The sequence below is a fragment of the Papilio machaon genome, chromosome 14 (assembly GCF_912999745.1).
Source record: "Papilio machaon chromosome 14, ilPapMach1.1, whole genome shotgun sequence".
In the NCBI taxonomy this organism is placed as follows: Eukaryota; Metazoa; Arthropoda; class Insecta; order Lepidoptera; family Papilionidae; genus Papilio; species Papilio machaon.
The window spans coordinates 5,847,006-5,856,257 of record NC_059999.1 but is presented as its reverse complement, the minus strand read 5'-3'; the positions used below and the strand labels follow the sequence as shown (position 1 = coordinate 5,856,257).

General features: G+C 33.3%; 2 protein-coding genes across 3 annotated transcripts; one reads left to right on the top strand and one right to left on the bottom strand.

The window, feature by feature from the left end:
* Positions 1-1,313: 1,313 nt before the first annotated feature.
* On the bottom strand, positions 1,314-6,624 carry LOC106713945 (V-type proton ATPase subunit D). Its single transcript, XM_014506852.2, has 6 exons — positions 6,493-6,624; positions 6,292-6,409; positions 5,981-6,128; positions 5,397-5,612; positions 2,400-2,530; positions 1,314-1,968 (listed from the first exon to the last, which is right to left on the bottom strand). The coding sequence occupies exons 1-6, from the start codon at positions 6,531-6,533 to the stop codon at positions 1,882-1,884; spliced, it is 741 nt and encodes a 246-aa protein (XP_014362338.1). The 5' UTR covers positions 6,534-6,624; the 3' UTR covers positions 1,314-1,881.
* A 374-nt stretch (positions 6,625-6,998) lies between these two features.
* On the top strand, positions 6,999-8,995 carry LOC106713949 (zinc finger protein 480). 2 transcript variants are annotated; one of them, XM_014506859.2, is made up of 4 exons: positions 6,999-7,177; positions 7,259-7,641; positions 7,817-8,265; positions 8,701-8,995. In XM_014506859.2, exons 1-4 carry the CDS (start codon positions 7,049-7,051, stop codon positions 8,934-8,936), a joined length of 1,197 nt encoding a protein of 398 aa, XP_014362345.2. In that variant the 5' UTR covers positions 6,999-7,048; the 3' UTR covers positions 8,937-8,995. The 2 variants fall into 2 exon arrangements, with proteins under 2 accessions (XP_014362345.2, XP_014362344.2); XM_014506858.2 differs by having other exon boundaries at positions 7,259-7,644.
* The last annotated feature ends 257 nt before the right edge of the window (positions 8,996-9,252 follow it).

Genomic DNA, 9,252 nt, shown 5'->3' with positions numbered 1-9,252 from the left:
GTGACATATTTCGTAGGATACCACGTAAAGGTACCACTATGTTTAAAAAATATGATGTACTATAATATGGTACTATGGTTCAATAAATGCTACAGGAACTATCCATGTAGTCTTTCCTAATATTATAAAGCTGAAAGATTTGATTGTTTGTTTGCATTGAAAAGGCTCCAAAGCTACTGACTTCTTTCACTGTTGGGAAGCACACATTATCCCCGAATGACATAGGCTTTGTTTCTTATTAGTTTTTTTTTTTTAATATCGCGAGGACGAAGTCGCAGTCAACTGCTATAAACAATAAGCACCACAATAAGCCTAATGGAATGCACAATAACTAAATACATTGAAAGTATATGTACTAAACCTTTTAGGAAAAAGGCGTATTACGTAAACATAACATTTACGGCACTCAATATTTTAATACGGCTTATTTGATTTATATTGATAATAAATCACTTAATATAATTACTTGTACTTGTTGATTGCGCGAGCTATAACTCGGCAGTAAACGTTCCCTTGACGGATTTATACGTTCCGAGAAGTTATGTTTCAACGTAAACCTACCTTTAACAATGTACCTTTAATAATAGTTTCAATCGTTAATGAAATATTGCTTATAAATTTCTTGTTAACAGTTCTAAAGTTTTGTTTCACTCGTGTATAACGTGCCATTTGTATTGCTATTTTGCGACTAATAATGCCTTTGCAAAATGAGTCTATAAACAAAACGAAAGTATTTCCGCGTTGCGTCTTATGATCTTGGTACCCACATCCAAATTTTAGTCTGTTCTTCCAACTATTATATTTTGATAAAGAGTATAATCTGCCGGTGGTACTAGTATATCAACATCATCAGCCTTAACTCAACATTATCTGCCCACTGCTGGACATAGGCTTTTCCCAACACGTTTCACAATACGTGGTCAATTACAAGAGAGATGTTGTCAGCACAAGTGTCAGGAATGCAAGTGAGTCACTATCGTAAGAACATCTGCTTACTGCTTATATCAATTAAGTCAAAAACGCAACCGTATCCATTCGTTATTCTGCAATACTCATGCATTTTGGGTACAATGATGGCGACAAAACGAGCAAGTAATGGATTTAATAGATAAGGGATGAATAGAAACTTCCTGATAGTAGTCTTCTCTGTTTAAATAACTGTAGGATTTATCTGAAAAGCGTTTTTTCATGTGCAAATTCCTAGGCAATGAACACTTGACATCAAATGACCCTTACTCTATTTTGCTATCGTATTCCATAAGAATTGTAAATTTCAATTTAAAATAACAAGGATTGGTTGAATAAAACAATGCTTCAATAATAATAATATATTTTGTTTCACAAACTTGTATTTACATGATGCTTACTTAAAATATATTGATCTACAATCAAATAACAATTCAAAAAACATAAATACTGTATTGGATGTACTTTTTTATTAGTATTTGTTCCTAAGAACTTATTGGAAGCTGCGGTCTTTTGACCCATGGGGTCAGAAAGTAATACAAGCGGCAACATTTTGTTTTTGAACATTTAATACATTTAAATAACACTTGGGCTTATTAAAAACTAACAAGATTTGTTGGAATGCTTGCAGTGATAAAGAAAAGCCAATGACGGTTAAAGCGTTTTGAACCGTAATCACTACGTAATAAGGTATATTATAACATGAGTAACTATCAATGTCAACAAATTATGTACAGAGAATTGAACACTGTAATATCATAAAAATTGCTTCAGTCAAAGGGATTTTGTAAGAAATGTTTGCGATACAATTAAGCCAATGTGTCATTGGTACAAACATTGGCTCCAACTTTGACTGCGCTTTCACTTGACTTCACTACTACGGCTTACAGTTCTATGTTTGCTCGGTTTTTTTATTTAGAAGAGCAAATCTTCATCACCTTCATCGAGCAAGTTTGCGATGTCGCCTACGTCTCTTCCTGCGCCCAACATGGCTTGCTTTGCCTGGAAACAGGAACATATAACTCAGTGTAGCCAACAAAACACTCACACAATACTATTTTTTTTAATATATTATACTGCTGCCCTTACAATTACTGTTGCATTGCCTGCCTTTAATAGACGGAGGAGGGGACGCACAGAATAAGGATATTTTCCCTATTTATGAGTCCCCTTTCCCGTCAAATCCGCTTCCCCTTCCTATCCCTTCATAATAAGAATAAAGTGGAAAAGGTATAAAGGTAAAAAATATGATTTTTAATTTCTTTTCCTTGTTTTTCGACCCACCATCCGACATTATCAGAGATTATTAATTATTCATTTTTCAGAAATATAACACAAATAAACCATACCGCTATAATTTTCTTTGTATTAAATTCAAATGTATTTTTAACTCAAAAGTATTTATAAAGTACAAAACACTTTAAGCAACTTACAGCTTCCGCCTTGTCCTTGATAATCTTCTTCTTGTCTTGAATCTTCTTCAGCCGATAGAACTCCTCACGCTCCAGCTCGTCAAGCTCAGAGATGATGTACGCCAGCGTGCGCTCCAAGCGAGGGATGATCACTACACACCAAACATATTATTAAGATAATTATTATATACCATTTTACTAATGAAAGTATAAATATTGCAAACAAAAAGTTCTCGTCCCTGTATACCCCTAAATATTTCTGGAATACTTTTTTTTAAATAAACTATTATGATTAGGTATCCAGCTGTTAGGTTTTCTCACAATTTTCTCAAAATAATTGATAACCAAAAGCATATTTTAGTATTGTCCACCATGTATGGAATTCTTTCATATCATTAATTTAGACATTCAATTTACTGTTGATGTGAAACATCTATAGGATCACTTGTAAACCGAATTGTTGGCGTGGCGACCCTTGCCGTGGCGACGGGTCGCCACGCTATACTGTATAATAATATATATATATATATATATATATATATATATATATATATATATACCCGATACCCTCTCAAATGTTTCTATTTGATATAAAAAAAAAAATCACCAAACCCGAGCCCTATAGCTCAACTCTAAGGGGTCGCTACTGTTTTTTTATTTTCCCATATAATTAACATGGGAAAAATCGTTTTTGGTTTTAAATTGAATTTACACATAATTAACGCAATTTTTTATAAAAAACGATTTTATATTCTTAAAGTAGAGTCTTCGAGCTTTCCAAAACTCTATTACAAAGTACAATTATCTTTACATAAAGACTAATTACAGCTATTTAAAAATCACTAAATTTCGAAATTTGAAAAATGCTTGGAATTATTCTTTTTTTTGCACAATCCTCAAAATTTTTACTTAAACTATTAGTAAGCATTGAATTTTTATATTAGGTCCTTACATATGAAATTGGCGTTTTGTATGGGAGGAACAAAAAGTCGAATATTTTTTAATATAATATATTTAATTAATCAAAGTATGAACCATTATTTTCTATGCACTTTTGCCATCTCATAGGTAGTTCATTGATCCCTTTACTAAAAAAACCAGTCGGACGGGAATCAATAAAATCTTTGAAGGCGATTTGGACTGCCCCATCGGAGTTGAATTTTTTCCCTTGCAAGAAGTTATCCAAATTTCGAAAAAAATGGTAATCTGTTGGAGCAAGGTCCGGGGAGTACGGAGGATGTCTTAGACTTTCCAATTGAAGCTCTTCTAATTTAGTAGCCGTCTGTTGCGCAGTGTGTGGTCTAGCGTTGTCGTGAAGCAGCAGTGACGTGGAGCGATTGACCAGCCTAGGTTGTTTAGCCGCTAGCTTTTCCATCATGGTTTGCAATTGCTGACAATAGACATCAGCCGTAATAGTCTGGCCAGATTTGAGAAAACTGTAATGAACAATACCGGCACTAGTCTACCAAACGCTTACAAGTAACTTTTTTGGGGTTAATTTTCGCTTGGGGCAGGATTTGGCTGGCTGGCCAGGATCCAACCATTGCGCTGAGCGCTTCCGATTATCGTAAAGAACCCATTTTTCACCACGGGTAATGATTCGGTTTAAAATACCTTCATTATTGTGCCGGTTCAGTAATGTAACGCAACAGTCGACGCGCGTTTGCCGGTTTGCTTCAGTCAATTTGTGAGGTACCCACCTTTCAAGCTTTTTAATCTTCCCAATTTGCTTCAAGTGAATTAAAACAGTTTTATCACTAACATCGCAGCCTGCAGCTAACTCGGACGTGGTTTGCGATGGATCCGCTTCCACAATAGCCTTCAACTCTTCATTATCAACTTGAGTCTTAGGCCGTCCACGGGGCTTGTTCTGCAGATCGAAATTTCCAGAACGAAAACGTTGGAACCAAAAACGAACTGTGTTTTCTTTTGCAACACGACCGCCATACACATCATTCACCCTTCGAGTCGTTTCCGCAGCACTAGTGCCACGGCGGAACTCGTACTCGTAAATAATGCGATATTTTAAGTTTTCCATTTTGTAAAATGAGTGACGCAAACAGAAGAAAACAGAAGAAAAAAACAAATGAATGACGGTCATCGAACCACAAATACATGAGTCTATAGCTGTACAAATTTGAATTTGGAATTCCTTACCAAAGAGGAGAAATTCGTGATTAAAGTGGCCAGTACGAAAAACGCCAATTTCATATGTAAGGACCTAATATATTACAAATTTCGAAAATGGTTTTTAGTACATAGTGTAGGTTGCAGCACACATGATATCAATAAGATAAATGAATTAAGTGTATGATTACAAGTAATCATGGAATATAATTTTGTCACATATTTTAGTCACATATACCGTATGATCTAGATATCATCTATTATCTATTCTATCTATTATCTTTCATGCATATTACTTGTACACACACGATGTTTCACATCTGCCTGGCGTCCCATGACAGCTCACATCTTTTAGATATTATTATTATTATTGGTTCACACACTAGCAGCTAATTACTTGATGTGTATGTCAAATAGTTAGGAGACATCTTGTTTATCTACCATGAGTTTCTGAGACTAAAATCTCTTTAAAACATATTATCTAGTCTCAGAAATGGCTTGTCTGTTTTTAGAGTTTATTGATGGAGCCATTACTACATTCTCTGGGATTATGTTCCATGTTGCGACTACCCTATTGCCAATATATCAAACATTTGACATGTTGGTAAAACTTTGAATCTATTATTATAAAATTCATGAATTCTATGCAGTGGAAAATTTCTCTTTCTGTGAGTCCCCTCCTCTGTCAATCATCAACAGGTTATGCATCTGGGATTGCAGATGTCTAGGGGCAGAGGTCGCTTTGCTATTTCGTCGAATTTAGGTGGCTACTTGTTCACCACCTTATAAAATAAAAATTAAAGAAAAAAGACAGTATATCAGTCCTTCAAAGATATAAACATAATTTACAGTTAAATATGGTTTTACAAGAGTGGAATTTTATTTACTTACCATGCTCAATAGCATTGACACGTCTATTAGTAATCTTGATAACCTCATCGAGAGTAACAAATGAGGTCTGCAAAGAAGCAAGTTCAACAAGCAACTTGACAGCGCTCTGGAAGTTCTTCTTCAACTTGGATAGTTGTTGACCACCTCGAGCAAGACCAGCCAACTCATATGTGTCCGAGCCATCTTGGTAGGACTCAAAAATCGGGAGAGTAACACCTAAAATGTGAAAATTGTTCTGTTTTTATTATAGTCAGGTAACATTTACATTTGATTTTTTGTTTCACGATGCAAGACAATGCAGATGTTAAGTAAATTAAATTATGAAAATAAAAAAATAAAGTTCGCACATTGAGAATTTCAACAATATATGTGGACATATGACTTGAATAACTAATAGTAAAAGCAAATAATTAATTTGAAGATTTTTTTTCCAATTAGAATTTGTTTGCTAGTCTATGGCATTTTTATTTTTGAAAAATTTACATTTTGTCCATGTTTCATGCAGGTAATTAAAAAAATTTATACTTTCCAGAAATTAATTACTGTTTTTTAATTGTATGTTTATGTGCACAATCAATATTTACCAGCAACATTGTCCTTCTTGGAGCGAATTTTGATCTGAGCTTTAGTGACATTTTGCAAGACAACCTGGTTGAAATCACCCGTAGTAAACTTGGCTTCAGCGAGAGAGAATGCAGCTTCCTTCATCACCTCACCCATAAGGGTTTTCGTCTGAAAATAAAATATAATGTCAATTACTCTGTGCTTTGATGTTGTTATATTATTATATACGAGAATTTAATTTAATTTTTGTACAAAACTTTCAAATAAACTACGTAGCTAGAAGAAATCAGAAATAGATGTGTTTGGTTTCTATTGGCTTAACTTCACTTACCTCAATAATTTTACTCAAAATCAAACGGAACCTAACTTGTAGAGCATCAGCCTTCTTCTTCAGGAGACCATGGCCTTTCTGTGCTCCAGCCAATCGGCCCTTTATTAACATTTGAGCACTAAAACCAGAAAATACATTAATGGGTCATTTTTATAACTGAAGAATTTGCCTTATTAATATTTAAAGCAATTAAAAACTTACCCCCGGGAAGGGAAAATAGCTAATCTATCTTTTCCAGACATGGCGATTTAGTTGAATCTTAGCGTAAATCCTTTTTCAGGAATTTTACTCCCAATCCCTATCACCTGATGACAGAAAACGAATGTCGATAAAACTGTTGTCTATGTTTAGTCTTGTGATCAGGCTCAAGTACTGAAAATCTTCTTTTGAGCTTTAAAATATAAACGATTCATAAATTTTCATTCCGATCACCAAATAACTTTAAATTTATGTAAAATAACTGTTTATAATTATTAAAAAAATATTATATAAATGTTCGTGAGGATAAAATAAAAGAGAAATTTCCCACTATACAAAGTGTCAAATGTCTTTGGTTTTCAGTGTCAGCTTTATGTCAAAGTCAAATATTGTATTTTTTTCTAAACGTAAGACTGAAACGGAATGAATGCATACGTCAGTTCAGTGACAGTCTGACAGTTGACATTCTGGTAATAGTGAGCGTAATGTCAATTTGTTTATGAAAAACTAAAATTTTATTCGAAACTTTTGTTTAAATCTGACTCCTAGAATAACTAAAATGAGCTATATTGATAAAAGGTGTAGGATTTGTCTTCAAGATGGAGCCTCGTATCCTATTTTTGAAAAAATTGAGAATTTCAAACATAATAACATCCAATCTAAGATTTCAACTTGTTTGCATGTTACCGTAAGTTTTTTTATTTATCGTCATAGCTGTGAAAAGTTACTTTTTATTCGATATAATATTCAGTTATTCATATATTTTCAGGTTGAAGATGTAGAAGGATATCCGCGTCAAATATGTAATAATTGCAACGAAACTTTAGACATACTTTGGAATTTCATAAATGTATTTAAAGAGAGCTGCAAGGCATTAGAAAATAAGTTACTTCATATAAAAATGGAGAATGAATCTAGTAGTAATTATGACTCGGATTTTCATTCAGCAGTTCACATTAAGGAGGAGTCACCAGATCTTAGGGATTTGGATGAAAAAACATCAATAACAACACAAGTTAAAGTCATAAGTACACAAAGTAAAGAAAAAAAATTGGTTAAAAAGGTGCCTAACAAACAAAATGATGGAGACAAAAGGAATACAGTAGCATCTTCAATTTTAGAAGGTGAATTTACTTGGAGTGGAGAACAATGGTGGTAATATTATTGCTGTATGTTATGTTAATTTTTGTTGGTTATGACATTCAACTCCTTAAATTTTTGAAGAGAGTTTTAGTATTTTTAAAAATGAGGATATATGCATGTAAAAATAATACTTCAGTGTACATTGTATTCTTTATATTAAGTCCAAGACATGTTTCCATTCCAGTTTAAATAAAAAAAAAGCTGCCAAAACTGCAATCCAACAAACTAAAAGGAAATCACTGCAAGTAAAAAAGAAAAACACTCCAAAGGAAAAGAAACCACCACCTCCTAAACTCTGTGATTTGTGCGGAGAAGTGTTTGAACAGGACAAACTAGTTGCACATATGAAAAGGGTCCATTTAAACAACCCTGCTAAATGCCCCGTATGTTCACGAATTTGTTCCTCTGAGTATTACTTAAATCGCCATATGCAAAGAAAACATCAAGATAATAAGAAATATCAGTGCAAATCTTGTGATAAGTCTTTTGCATTTGTTGGTGAATTGCGAAGTCATACTAGATATGTTCATGAGAAGATAAGAAGAACACCTCAAATATTCCCTTGTGATATGTGTGAAAGAACTTTTAAATGTATGCAATCACTTACAATACATAAACGATCTGTTCATACAGGTATATATCTTATCTATATATATAAAAGAAAGTCATGTTAGTTACACTATTTATAACTCAAGATCGGTCGAATCGCTTTGACTGAAAATTGGTGGGCAGGAAGCTTATAGAACCAGGAAACGGACATAGGATAATTTTTACCCCGTTTTCTATTTTTTATTCCTCGCGGACAGAGTCGCGGGTAAAAGCTAGTTATTTATATTTGTCACTTGCAACTGTGTTGTCATATTGTATTGATATAATCCTGGCTACACCATTTTTATATGGTTGACCAAGCAAATCTGACACCAATTAAAGTTGGAAATAAATTGTTTATTTCAATTATCTTTCAACACTATTTTTCTCTTTACAATAAAAATTACATATCTTGATTAAAGTCAGGCGCTGCTAAAGATGTTGGATAAAGTGGGTTCAAACATTTTTTATGGTTTTCAGGTGAGCGACCTGAAACATGTTCTGTTTGTGGCGCCAGTTTCTACCACATTGTATATTTGAGAGAGCACATGCGACTCCATACAGGTGAAACTCCATACAAATGTCCCATTTGCGACCGGGGTTATGCACAAAGAGGAAATATGAGGAGTCACCTTCGGATCCACAGGAAGTCCGAGTTAGATGCTGCTACGTTGAGTAAAATAAAGCCAAGACTTCTTAGATTTCTTAAAGCTTAGATATATCCATTTATTAAATTATTTTTTTATATTGTTATAATTGCAAATATTTTATTATTGCTGACAGCAATTTCTGATATAAAAACAATTATGGTTATTTTTTTAAATGTTTAGATACTAAAAGTTGCCAGTTGTAAAATCAATAAATTTATTATTGTTAGTACTAAAAACTCGTAATATCGTATATACTCAAATTGATACAGTTTTATAAATTAACTTAAAATTACTTGAAAAATGTTATCTCAAATTCCTTTTCCTATTTACACATTTCTAATTACAGTAATTAAGATAAAATAGGAATTTGTGCTGAACACAA